Below are 12,519 nucleotides of genomic sequence, written 5' to 3' on the forward strand. Positions count from 1 at the left end.
CGGTGGCCCTCCTGGGAGCACAGGTGAAGGTGGCACGAGGGCGTTCCCACACACCAATCTGGCCTCCTCACCCACGTCAGGAGACCCCACGCAAAGCCACACGTGCACTTCCCACCCTGTTTCTGAGTATCCTCTCCCACATCTGAGATGTGCACCTGACAGTCGCCCGGGTGGCTCTTGGCACATCTCCATCTGCGGCCCTCTCACCCACGCACCCAGGGGGCACCCGAGGCCGTGGCCCCGGCCTGCCAAGCCTGGAGTGCCTTCTGAGCCATCCCGGCCACCCCTGACTATGCACCGCCTTCACACTAAGGGCAGAAACCGGATCCTGAGGCCGTGAGGGTGACGGGCGCAGTCCGGCACACGGGGCTCCAGGAGCCACCCCGCCTCACCGAGGAGTTCTGGCACTGCAGGCTGGAGCTGTTGAAGCGCAGGGCGGTGACGCGGGCCGGGCTCCCCGGGATGTGGAAGAGGCACTCGTACCCACGCTGGCCCGACTGCGGCTGCGGAAGGTTGCGCGCGGCCAGGGTGATGGGCTTCACCACGCCCACCGGCACGTAGATCTGGGTGGAGGGCAGGATCTGCGGGCAGTCCTGGGGACGACAAGGCTTCGGCTGAAAGGCTGGGTGTGAGCGTGGTGCCCCCTACTATGGCCCAGACCCCCGTCTGTGCACAGAGCCTGCGGGCAGGCACCCCTGGGCCCATTTTACACACTGGCTGACTGAAACCTCAGGAACTGCCAGCAGGGCTGGAGGCAGGAGGCCTGAGTTCTGCACCTGCCAGGCTATGGCCACATACTATAGGCCCTCTCACCTGCGGGCCCAAGTGCCCCGCCTAGCACGCTATGACCCCACTGTTCAGCACCGAGGGAGCCCCATCTGGCCCACAGCTGAAAAGGCCCTTGAGGCAGAAGCAGCTGAGCATGGGGCGTTGGGGCTTGAGCTCACAGCTGGGGGCCCAGGGAGCATGTAAAAATAGCCAGAGCTGCGCAGAAAAACAGCCCAGGGCCCCCAGGGCCAGCATTTGGGCAACAAACTGATGCAATGGCCCAGCTTCCTTGCAGCACTGCCGGCAGGAGCTGCGGGAAGGGAAGGCCCCGCGGGAGCTATGCTGAGCTGGGCTTTAAATAGAGATGCTGAAAACAGGCCATAATCCCCAAGCCCTGCAACAGCTCCCACGGCAGGCACAGGCCCAGGACTGGCTCTGCAGAGGTTCTGGGGGCCTGAGGAGGGGCCCGGACTCTGGCAGGGACAGACAGGCAGGATGGCCACTAACTCCCGGGTCTGCAGGGATGCCCTCCCTCCCCTCCTTCACCCCGGGGAGAGGCAGGTGATGGGGACGTGTACGCAGAGCTACCGTCCACGCGTTCAGGCGCCCACACCTACACCAGCACTTCCCTGGCCATTTGACGGGGTGCCCAGGCCAGCCCCCAGGCCCAGGGACCCTCCTGCTGCCTCTCCAGCCCCTGGCTGCCCCTCCTGGACCCCTGGCAGCCCTGGCTCCTTCTGGCCACCAGGACTTGGCTCCCGTCACCCCCCAAGCTCACACGTCCCTCTGCAGACACTATCTCTGCTGCCCAGGAGGCCCTGGTCTGTCCCGGGCTGTAGGCTCTGTGCCCGCATCAGGCTGGAGTCTGGCTGAGGCTGTTCCCTGGCACCATGCTCCTGAGGGGCCACCTCCCAGCAGATCCAAACCAGAAGCAGAGATAGGAAGAGGGGAACCTGAGGGGGAGGAGCCTGCTCCTTCCAAGCAACAGGACTGGTCAAGTTTGGGCCTGTGTCATTCTCCTTAGAAAAGTCCCCATAAAACCCGGGAATACAGCTGAAGACGGTGTATCATTAGGATGAGTCCCTTCCTACGGCAACCTCCCTGGACCCCATGACCACCCTCAGCCCAGTCCTGAACCCTCTTCAGGAGGGTCTGCACGTGCTGTTCCACCCAGGCCCACGACAGCCCTCCCTGAGGTCCCCAGACTCTGGGGTCACTAACCAGCTTCCTGCTGCCCCACGGCCCCTGCCTGCCCTCAGGACACCTGTGCCCAGCTCCTCATGTGGGCCACACTCCGAGGGAAGCCCACTGCCCATCCCCACACCCTGGCTCTCACACCAGCTGCTCACCCAGATACTGCTCCCGCCAAATGCCCAAGGTCCCTGCCTGTTCCTGGCCTGCCCCTGACTGCCACCTTGTCCCATGATGGGCAATGTCACAGCAGGGAGGGGACAGGGGCCTGGGGGGTGATGGTGGAGGCTGGTCAGGGGAGGCTCTGTGAGGAGTGGCCTGAGGCACGCTGCACCTCTTCTGCCCCCACAACCACCCTCCTGCCCCGTCCAACCATGGGCATGGTGCCCACTGCGAACAAGGGCCCTGGCCTCCAGTTCCGGCTCTGTACCCTCTGACAGGATCCCAGGTCGGCCGGTCCTGGTTCCGAGCGCCTCGGGTTCCAGGAAAAGTAGCCTGGCTGTTCATAAATAAAGTCAGAGCCCTGCCCAGGCTCCAAAATAATTACTACCTAATTACTATCAATTACTATGTGGTACCTCAAATGACTCCGAAAACCAACCACCCACCCTGCAAGTCAGTCTGATGGGTTCCCTCATCCACACGGATTCTGGGCGCCGGGCCTTTCCCGCCTGCCCACACACCTCACCGTATCGGGTGGACAGTCCCCCTCTCCCTGCATCGTCCCTCGGGCATCCCTTTGGTCTATCGCCCCCACACAGAAGCCCAGGTGGGAGGCCTTCCCTGAGGACCACGAAGCACATCAAGAGGCCGCCAACAAATGCTACTGGTTGGCCTCGGGTCAAGGTGGCCTTGGACAAGGTCCCAAATAGCACAGGCCTCTGGCGCAGCATTCCGGCCGCCCATGGGAGCTCTCCCACTGCCAGCTGCAGGCGACACCCGGCTCCACCACACCTCTCAAACCCTGAGCTCCTCAGGCTGGCCTCACCTCAGACACGTTGACACGGCCCTCCAGAAAGGCGCAGTCAGCAGCGTTGTGTGTGCACACGTGGCGGTATTTGCACCAGTGGCAGGGGAAGGAGCCGTTGACACAAGACAGGCAGCTGCGGGGAGAGGGCAGGCGTGCTGAAACCGGGGCGACCTGTGGCTCCACCCAGGGGCCGCACGGGGCCGCATCACCTGCCTGCTACTTCTTCAGCAGTTCACAGTGCCACCTCAGGACCTTTGCACTGGCTGCTCCTCCATCCCGTGCTTCCCTCTCTTTGCACTGCCTTTTGTCCGGACCCTGAACACCTGACAGTCCACCCCAGTGTCTGCTGACACAACCTTCCTGGTTACGGACGTGACGAAAGCCTGCGCTGTGCACCGAGGTGACCACTGGCCACACCAAGTCACACGTGACAACAAGCACTGGGAAAATGTGCCGGTGCACGTACAGAACTGTCTTTTAAATTCCAATCTCATCTTAATTAACTTGGGTTTAAATTTAGGAGGGAAGCCGTCGCTGCAGGGCCCAGCAGAGCCGTGGCAGACATCCGTCTCCCTGACCAGAAGGCAAGCTCCGCCTGGCAGGCGCTTGTCCGGTTCTCTCCCACACGTCCCCAGGGCCTAGACAGGTCCCTGCGGCGCTCTGGCCTGCGCAACCTCCTGTGGCTGCAGCCCTGTCATCTCTGCAGCCCCCATGGACCCACTTACACTGGAGAAAACTACCTCTAGCTTCTCCCAGGGACCTCCCAACCCGCCGGCCACCCTGCTTCTCCCGAGACCCTCAATCCCCTCCAGCTCCAGAGTCCTGCCCGCTGCTCCAAACATCCCAGCCCACCCTGGATAGAGAGATCATAACCTAGTAATATGAACACCCAGGCCCTCAGTGGGCCCCCACGAAGAGGCAGGCAGTCTGCCGGTCAGCCAACAAAGGCACAACTGAAACCCAGGTGCCTCTGGCTCTGTGGCTGACCCATACACCTGGGTGGGCCCCCCGATCCCACTCCTCACACGTCAGCAGCTTGCGAGAGGCCGGCGAGACTCGCCTTGTTTGAATCGGTGCACCTCGCTCCCCTCCCCTGCCCTGCTCTCACAGCCCCGGCCTGAGCCTCCTCTCCATCTGCCGCCTGGAGGCCGTGCCCTCGCCGGCCCCCCTGCCAGGTGAGAGACTCTTACGAGGGCCTCTCCTCCCGCCCTGACCACCGGGCCACACAGAGCCATGCCCTGCCCTGCCCTGCCCTGCCCTGCCGGGGTGGTCAGTGCAGGAGTCCCAGGACACTCACGACTGGTGGACGCTGCAGTTGTAGAAGACGAAGTCCACGGATGCAAACTTCTTGCCTGTCTCCTTGGACTTCAGGTAAAGCTTGACCACCCGCTGGTCTCCTGCAGAAGCAGCACGGGCCTGAGTCATCGGGCCACCCGGGGCTGCAGGCCCCAGGACCCTCTCCCAGGGTCAGCCCGGAACAGGGACAGGCCTTGCCAGGGACCCTCCCCCCTCACCACCTGTATGGCCCCTGGCTGCACCCCTCCCCCTCAGACCCTGGGAGCCTCCGATGGACAGGCAGCTGCGGCCCCATCTCCCAGAGCAGGCACCTGCTCCTTCCCCTGCCAGCCTACAGTGACCACGCAACACCCATTCACAGACCCCACCAGGACGGCTCCAGGTGCCGCTCTGACCCCCGCCCACGGTGGCACTCACCCTGGCCTCGTGTGATGGGCGCCACCTCCCGAGCAGAGGGCGAGCGGCAGTGGATGCGGCCGTCCTCCAGGATGCTCTCGGACTCGGTGAAGTCCTCAAAGGAGCAGTTGACGCCGGCAGAGAGGTCGGGCACATTCCAGGCCTGCAGCACAAGCTGGGCCCCACAGGAGGCTTCGGTGAGCAAGGAGCTCTCGTCCCCCCCCCCCCACCCCAGCTGGTCGCCCCGACCCCGCACCAGGGCAGCCACGCTCACCGGAACCTGAGACATGGTGACGGAGACGTTTCGAGGCTGCACCGTCAGCTGCACGCACTGCAGCAGGTCGGAGGCGAAGCGCTGGGGCTCGTCCGCCCGCTCACAGGCGTCCTGCCGTGAGCAGCTGCGGGCAGAGGGTGCTGGGGCTGGGCGTGGGGGAGGAGGCCAGAGGGGCACCCCGACCCTCCGGGCCCTGCTCAGCAGGGCTGTTGTCACCCACGCTAAGGGAAGCCCACCACCTGTACCCCGCACCCCGTCTTTCGTGGGCGGCGCTGGGCGTGCCATCACTCAGCCAGTCAGGCAACTGCCAAACGCCCTGCGCAAGAGAGACCCGGAGGTGCTCAAAAGGGAGCCGTGACTGCCTGAGGTGCCCGGGACGGCCACGTGGGACTCTCCCAGGTCAGAGGCTGCCAGGCAGGGGTGTCCGGGCCCTCAAGACTCACATGCTGTGCAGGACACACCAGCCACAGTGGGGGTCCCGCGACCCCAGGCACAGCTCGCACGATGCATACTGCACACAGCTCTCCACGGGCACACGAGTCACCTGGCAGCACGGGAAGCTCGGCGTCAGGCCCCCGCGAGGCTCGTCCCCGCAACCCCTGCCAGCCTCACCTCCTCACCGCCGTCGCGTGTGTGTGTGTCCTGTTCCCACACACGAGCGGGGCCCCCGTTTCAGGCCGCTCTCTAGCATGTTCTATTCAAAGGCTAGTCCTGAGTGACCCTGACTTGGCCAAATCAGGCTAAACAGGCCAGGGCCCTCTGCTGGGAGGCAGCAGTCAAGGAGCAAGCAAGTCAGTGCAGGTGAGACATCCAGGGAGGAACTGACCACTCCAGCCAGAGTCACTCTCCCATCTGTCCGGATTCTGAGTTCTCCAAGGGAGCGTGGGCTCATCAACTCCAGTCCTAAGCACAGAGGCAGGCTGGGCCCCTCTTACCCCGACCTCGCCAGCTTGGATGGCACTGAGGTCCTCAGAGAAGTGGAATGACATGACAGCTGGGAGAGGGGCATGTGGTCACCAGGTTGAGAAGGTCAGAGGCTGGCCCCAAGCGCTAGGCTGGGAACACAAATGCGCGGCCTCGATAAGGTGGGCCAGGACAGGTGCCAACCCCATGGAGATGGGCAGATGAGGCCGGTGCTGTGCGGGCCCGCAGCCCGAGAACTCGGGGCCCCAGATGTATGCTCCCAGTCCTCAAATGACACCAATACTCCCACAAAGCTCTTATTCAAGTATCTGTTCCTGTGGATATGCAATTGTTCAGGGAGAAATTGGGAATTCCAAGTCTGACCGGGGAAAATCTGGAGCCAGGGTGGACAGAGTAGGCCAATGATGGGGGCAGACCCACCCCCCAACGTGTCCTGCAGTGGGTCACCCACCTGCTTTTCCGTCATGGCATAGAGGTATTGGCGGTCGGGGCTGAGGACCAGGTCACGCAGGATAGGGCTGCTCTCTTGGGCCACCACACTCTCATAGGCCAGGGCTGGCCGGCCGCCAGGGTTTCCCAGGTCTACCAGGATCTGTGGCAGTGAGGGATTAAGTGGGGCTGGGCCAGCAATGCCCAACGCTGGCCCAGCCCCACAACTACTTAAGGTCAGGGGTCTGGAGCCCCTCCCCCAGCTGCCCCCCAAGCCCCGCAAGGACAAGGCTGAGGCTTCCAACCACACCACGGAGGCCATGGGGGACAAACTTCAGCCCCGTAGGCAAGTCCTGACCTAGCCCCTTCATCCACGAGAACAACCACAACCCACCACCCGTCACCGGCTGTACAGCCAAGCCCTGCACAAAAGTGGCAGGGGCCCCACTTTCCTTGGGGCCAGGCTGGGTGCCCCAGAGGAAGGCATATTTGTGCAGGGGGTAGAAAGGCACGAAGAGGCAGCAGGGGCCTTCAGGCAGAGTGAGGTGTCCAGTGTGGCTGAGAAGTGACACCAGGAGGCTCCAGGGCAGGGAGGTGGCATGGGAGTGAGGGGCCCCAGTGAGGTCCTGGAGTGGGGTGCACCCCAGCAAGAAGGCAGGAGGGCGGGCGTCTCATCGGCATGGAAATATATTCCAGATCCCAAACAAACCGGGCGCTAATTAGCCAGCTCTTCTCTGCAGCTTACGATGCTGCAAGTATTTTTAGTTGCTTTTACCAAACAAATGTATTTAATTAACAGAGAGACCCAGGGGGCTTTCCAGAGACGGGACTCATGGGGCGGCGTCTGCCCAGCTCCGCCAGTCCCGGGCAGGCTCCCAGGGCACAAGGTGGCCGGCCCTGCTCAGGCCCGCCCCTCTCTGGCTGTGACCCAGCAGCCAGCCCACCTCTCCACCACCGCCTCGCCCCAGGCTCAGCCCAGCACCCCTCCTCTGCACCCCCACACTGACAGGACAGGGCAGGTCTCCTTGGTGGGGGTGGCCCGTGGAGCTGGCGAACGCCCCTGCGCTCTGCGCTGGCCAAGGGCGGCCAGCCAGGGTGGGGCGCTGTGACTCTGGGCCAGAGGCTGCCGGCTGAGGGAGAGGGGGAGGGCCGCATTCCTGAGAGCCCGAGGCCACCCCCCACATCCGCTCAGCTGCCTCCCAGCCAGGCAGGCAGGCTTAAGTCAAACCAGACCCGGAAGAGCTGAGCCCTGAGCTGGGCAGGGGGAGGCGGCCACAGGCCCGGCCTGGAGCTGCCCAAGTGGCTTCGGCCCACGGCCTCCAGGAAGAAGGGGTGCTGGGTGAGGGGCCGTGGCAGCCCAGCCTCAGCGCCCCTGTGGGTGAGCGTGGACGGGACCCCAACCTGGACCCAGCCGACCCCACGAACCTTCCGCCCTCGGGGGTGGGCAGTTGCTGCTGGCGGGGAGTCTGCAGCCACAGGAGAGCTCAGGGAGGCCAGCAGTGCCACCTCTGGACACCCACACTGCCTGGACCCAAGGCCCAGCACATACACCCAGCTGTGCAAGCGACATGGTGCGCTGACCCGCTCTCTGCCTATTCCCCTACCTGTGAGATGGTGATGACAGGCACCACTCCCCCTGCCAGAGCTGCTCTGAGAATTAAATAAGGACCAAGCCACTGTGCCAAGAAGAGGGGACAGAGGGCGGCTGGACCTCAAGGCAATCACCAAACCCCAGCAGCCACAACCCAGGCCTGGCAAGGCCAGCCTGGACAGTGGCCAGGAAGCAGGGGACAAGGAGGTCAGGAGGGCAGGGCCTGTGTGCAGGCCGGTGCACCCGTGGGACCCAGATCTCCAGCCCTAGTCTCAGCCCAACTGATCAAATCAGGACTTCGGATTTCTCCCAGAGCCCTGCCTTACACCTGTGCCCCCTCCCTGCAGGTGCCTCCTGCAGCCACCCAGAAGCACAGGCCAAACCCCAGCCCTCCCAGCACCAGGCCCCCTCCCCCAGTGCCCCAAGCCTGGCCCCCCTCCACAACCAGATACCAGGGATGGATGCCCAGGAGGCCTTGACAGCCTGGCCTGACCAGACCTCAGCCCCTTGCATGCAGGGGGCGCTCAAGAAGTGTCTGCTGAACAGGGACACTCGAGGGGCCCTGCCTCACCGAGACACACGGACCACCAGTGTCCATATGGTGCTGACTCTGACCAACCCCCTCTACCAGGCCTGCTGTCTCCCTCCCTACTGAGGGCTGAGGGCATGGGCTGGGGCGTGGACGTCCTATCCAGGGGCACTCACAACCCAGCAGGGACAAGGGAAACATTACAGGGAAGGGCACAACCAGGGAGCACACCAGCAGGAGCCATGGAAAGGGGCAGGCAGAGAGCAGGATCCTCGGGGACGTAAGAGAGGAGGCAGGCCAGAGCCAGACTCTGAAACGCCCCGCCCCTGGGCCGGCAGCACGCCGACTCCAACAGGTGGCACCCAACAGCTGCAGTGGGGAGCGTGCATGTCCAGCTGTCCATCCGCCACGCATCCATCTGTCCACCCATCTGCCCAGCACAGGGCAGCCCCGGCCCTCAAACACGCAGAGGCAGGCCCCAAGGAGCTGGGACATTTCTGGAGAAAGCAGAGTAAGTGGGGGTGCCAGGGAGGCACAGCTGGCAGGCCCGTGGGTGGATGTGACGTGGGTGACAGGCTCCACACTGTATACTGAGTGGCCACCGTCCAGGCTCAGCAGGGCCCCTGCATGCACACGTGTGACCGTCGGATGGGTAGGAGGTGTCCAACCCAGCAAAGACCAGTGCTCAGGACATGCCTGCTGTGTCACAGCTGGTTTTCAGGCTGCAGGGCCCGTGCAGCACAGACAGGTGAACCGAGACTTGCGAGGCCCTGGACTGCCACTTGCACCTGGGGACATAGAGTCTGCTCCAAAAGCGGGAGGAGGGATGCAGTATGCTGCCAGGAAGGCATTCCAGGGACAAGGGGCATGCAGGGCAGGCACAGGGCCAGGCGGCTGGCAGGACAGCAGGACATATGCCACGCTGCCGGGAGCACACGTGCCGATGCCACTCCCCTGCGCACAGCTGTCCGGTCGAGGGCCACCCACCTGGGGATGGCCCACCCTGGGGCAGCCGGCCCGCAGCACACACAGGAGAGACTTCCGGCATCCCCTGGGATCTTCCCTCCCACCTCCAGCTGTCACCTCTGTGCTCTGCAAACCCTTCCCCAAGACTACCAGAACCTTCCACAACTAGCCACGACCACCTTCCCTCCCATGTCCCACCACAGAAGAACCTCAGGGTCCAAACTCGGCTCTGTCCCTCTGCCATTGGTGCCCTTCCCCACACCTGCTGAGAAAGGACGCCTCCTCCTCCTGCCTAGATGGCTGGAGAGGAGGTGGCCAGCCTCCCAGGGCATGCCTGATGGGCTACACCACGCCCAGGCACCCACCCGCCCCTGGCTCTGACCCAGAGGGACAGAGCCACTCCCGTCCAGCCTCTGGCCCAGCCCTCTGGCTCACCCACTTCTCCAACCTGGGTTTTTTTTCCCCTGTACCTCTGTACGTGGGGGAGTCCCCTACATTCTGAGCTGAGGCACAAGGGCTGTCAGTGCCCCCAGAGAGGGGCCTGGCCCCAGCAACCTCCTGGTGCCAGGACCAAAAAACACTGGGCCACACACGCACCACCACCATGAGGCATCAACCGCCTGTTCCCACAGACAGGCCAGGGTGCAGTTTCACCTTCACCCCAGGCCAACAGGTCCTGGGGACCCAGGACACACGGTAGGGGGTGGGGGGGGGTCCTGCAAAGAGAGCCCTGTGCAGGGCCAAGGGGAAGTAGCCAGCAGCAGGTGGGCAGCCCCTGGCCCTGGGGCCTAAACCCCAGGCCAGCCCAGCCGGCTGCCCCCGCACCCATCACCGCGTGGCTCTCGCCAACTGCTGCGGCCTGGCCAGGTCAGCTGTCCGTCCAGCCCAGATCTAACAAAGAGCCCATTCTCTGTGCCGAGGGCGGGTGGGGGCACTGGGAGGATGTCTGGGCCACGCAGGCCGCTTGCCAAGGCCGGCACGCGCCCTAGCCGCCCGGAGGCAGGGGGCTGCCCAGCTTGGCCCCGACCAGGGAAAGGAAAGAGTTCCCTGCTCTACCCATCCCGAGATAACGGCCCTCATGTCCCTATCTGTGGAATAGTGGTGCGCTGACTAAACCAGAGAACAGGTGAACAGGACCCCAGGTGATGGGACAGGCAGAAGATGGGAGGACAGCAGCCAGTGAACCGGCTACAGGGCTGGGACCCCATGGGTGTCTTCCTCCTCTAGTACGTACAGCTGCCCAGCCTATTCCCAGCCCCCTGGGCAGCAGAGTGGTCCTGGGAGGGGCTGCCCTCTCTCCTTGAAGGAGCCCATCTTCCTTCTCCCGGTGAGGGCCGTGTGGCCGTGTGGGTGAACCCAGCTCCTGGGCCCCTCTCATCCCCTCACCAGCTGCCACAGGATTCCCCCCACCACCCCCGCTCCCTCCAGCTGGGGGCAGCTTCCAGGCCCCTTCCTGGGACCATTCTCACAAAGGCCAGGAGGAATTTGATATTGGAAAAGCAATTAACAATTTCCTCTTGGCAGTACTTGGGTAATTAAAACATGATTTGCAGGAGGCCCAATGGCTCTAATTGGGCCAAACACACCTGGCGAGATTGGGAGGGAGAGTCCCAAGAATCTTGTCTTTTTCAACCCTAGCTCTCAACACAGAGGAAAGCGGACACCAACCAACATAAACAGTGGTCCTCTTTGACCCTTGGTCTCCTCATCTGCCAGCAGAAATCCACCTCACAGGGCTGTGTTAGATAGAGTTCAGAAGCTCGTGGTTCCAACAGTAGGGGAGGAAAGTCTGCTTGGAAAGCTGCCTGGAAACTGGGCCCCCAAGGCTAGATGCTGCCATGAGGTCGAGGTGCACAACCACCCTGGGGAATCTGCCTCACGGCCATGGAGGCCACACAAAGCCGGGCCACAAGGCAACACAGATCACACGGCCTGAGCTTTGGCCCTACTGTTCTCTCCTTCCAGAATGCCCTTCCTGGAAGACCCCTCAGTGGGGCTGTTCTAGTCTACGTACCCACCTTGCTGCAATGCCACGGGTTCCCACGCCCTGACCCCTTAGAGGACAGGTCCTGGAGGTCAGGGACCTATCTGTCCATGGGCGGGGGAACTACACACTGCAGGCAGTAACCCTGGACCTTCACGAGGCCACCTCTACCAAGCCAGGCCCACAGCTAGGTGCACACAGGGCTGGGCACAGGGTGGCCACTGCCTGCCTGCGCCCGAAAGCATCATGCTTGTCAAAAATGCCTAGGCGCCCCTGCTGTGGCTAAGGCCTGATTGGCCAGACCCCGCAGGAAGGTGGGCCTGTAGTGTAGGGCCAGGGGCGGGACCCTCCATGCATGCCTGTGGGCGACTGCTGACCACCGACGGAGGGGCAGAAAAGCAGTGCTGGCACTGGTTCTGGGACAAAGGGCAGGGGAGTCACTAGACAGACCCAGGGCGGGAATGAGAGGCCCCTGCGCCCTCTGGTGCCATGGCCCGGAGAACCAGAAAGAGCATAGCATGTCGTCCCCAGGACACACACACGTCCCCCAGGGTACCGGGCAATACCACCAAAGGTTCCAGGGACCACGTCCTTAGCAGGAAGGGGCAGTGCCCCACAGTGACCCACGGGGCTCCACAGGCACAGCAACTAAGACACACGGGAAGCAGGCGGCCGGGACCCCTCTACTCTCCGCTAACAACACTCTGGAGGGTAGAACTCCACCAGGACCCAGTAACCTGCCCCAAGCATGGCTGTATGAGATCAACCACTCGGCCAGGCAGTACCACACCTAATCCTGGAAATGGCAACACCGACAGTTCTAGAGCTTCAGGACCGGAGGAGAAGAGAGGCCCAGCGGCCCTGCTCCCAGGTGGAAACTCAACAGCAACGCGGCCCTGCACGCGCGGAGCCTGTGCCACAGAATTCACGTGGCAGCACCACCACTGCAGACCCACAGGGAACAACGCTGGGACTGCCCCAGGCGGGAGGGCCCCGTGCACGCAGGTCTGCAGTACACGATGTCATCACGACACAGAATGGAGCACGCCTGCCCACGACAGCACGGGCGAGCCCCACCAATGGCAATGAGGAAGGAAGACAAAAGACGACGTGCTACATGACCCACAAAAAACCCCAAACTGGCACAACAGCCCTAGGGACGGAGGTCAACCAGTAAAGTGATCCTTGGTGGGGGGAGCGA

At 63.4% G+C, this 12,519-nt stretch overlaps 1 protein-coding gene across 1 annotated transcript in view; it reads right to left on the reverse strand.

Moving 5' to 3' along the window:
* The window catches only part of PLXNA1 (plexin A1), a 49,350-nt gene that overhangs the window by 22,785 nt on the left and 14,046 nt on the right, over positions 1 to 12,519 (reverse strand). Inside the window, exons 4-10 of the mRNA XM_060631943.3 lie at positions 6,271 to 6,411; positions 5,339 to 5,439; positions 4,896 to 5,019; positions 4,643 to 4,796; positions 4,227 to 4,326; positions 2,948 to 3,062; positions 393 to 593 (exon numbers count right to left, since the gene is read on the reverse strand). Coding sequence (XP_060487926.1) covers positions 393 to 593; positions 2,948 to 3,062; positions 4,227 to 4,326; positions 4,643 to 4,796; positions 4,896 to 5,019; positions 5,339 to 5,439; positions 6,271 to 6,411 — 936 coding nt within the window. The remainder of the gene's footprint in view (positions 1 to 392; positions 594 to 2,947; positions 3,063 to 4,226; positions 4,327 to 4,642; positions 4,797 to 4,895; positions 5,020 to 5,338; positions 5,440 to 6,270; positions 6,412 to 12,519) is intronic.

The sequence above is a fragment of the Panthera onca genome, chromosome A2, assembly GCF_046562875.1.
Source record: "Panthera onca isolate mPanOnc1 chromosome A2, mPanOnc1 haplotype 2, whole genome shotgun sequence".
NCBI lineage: Eukaryota > Metazoa > Chordata > Mammalia > Carnivora > Felidae > Panthera > Panthera onca.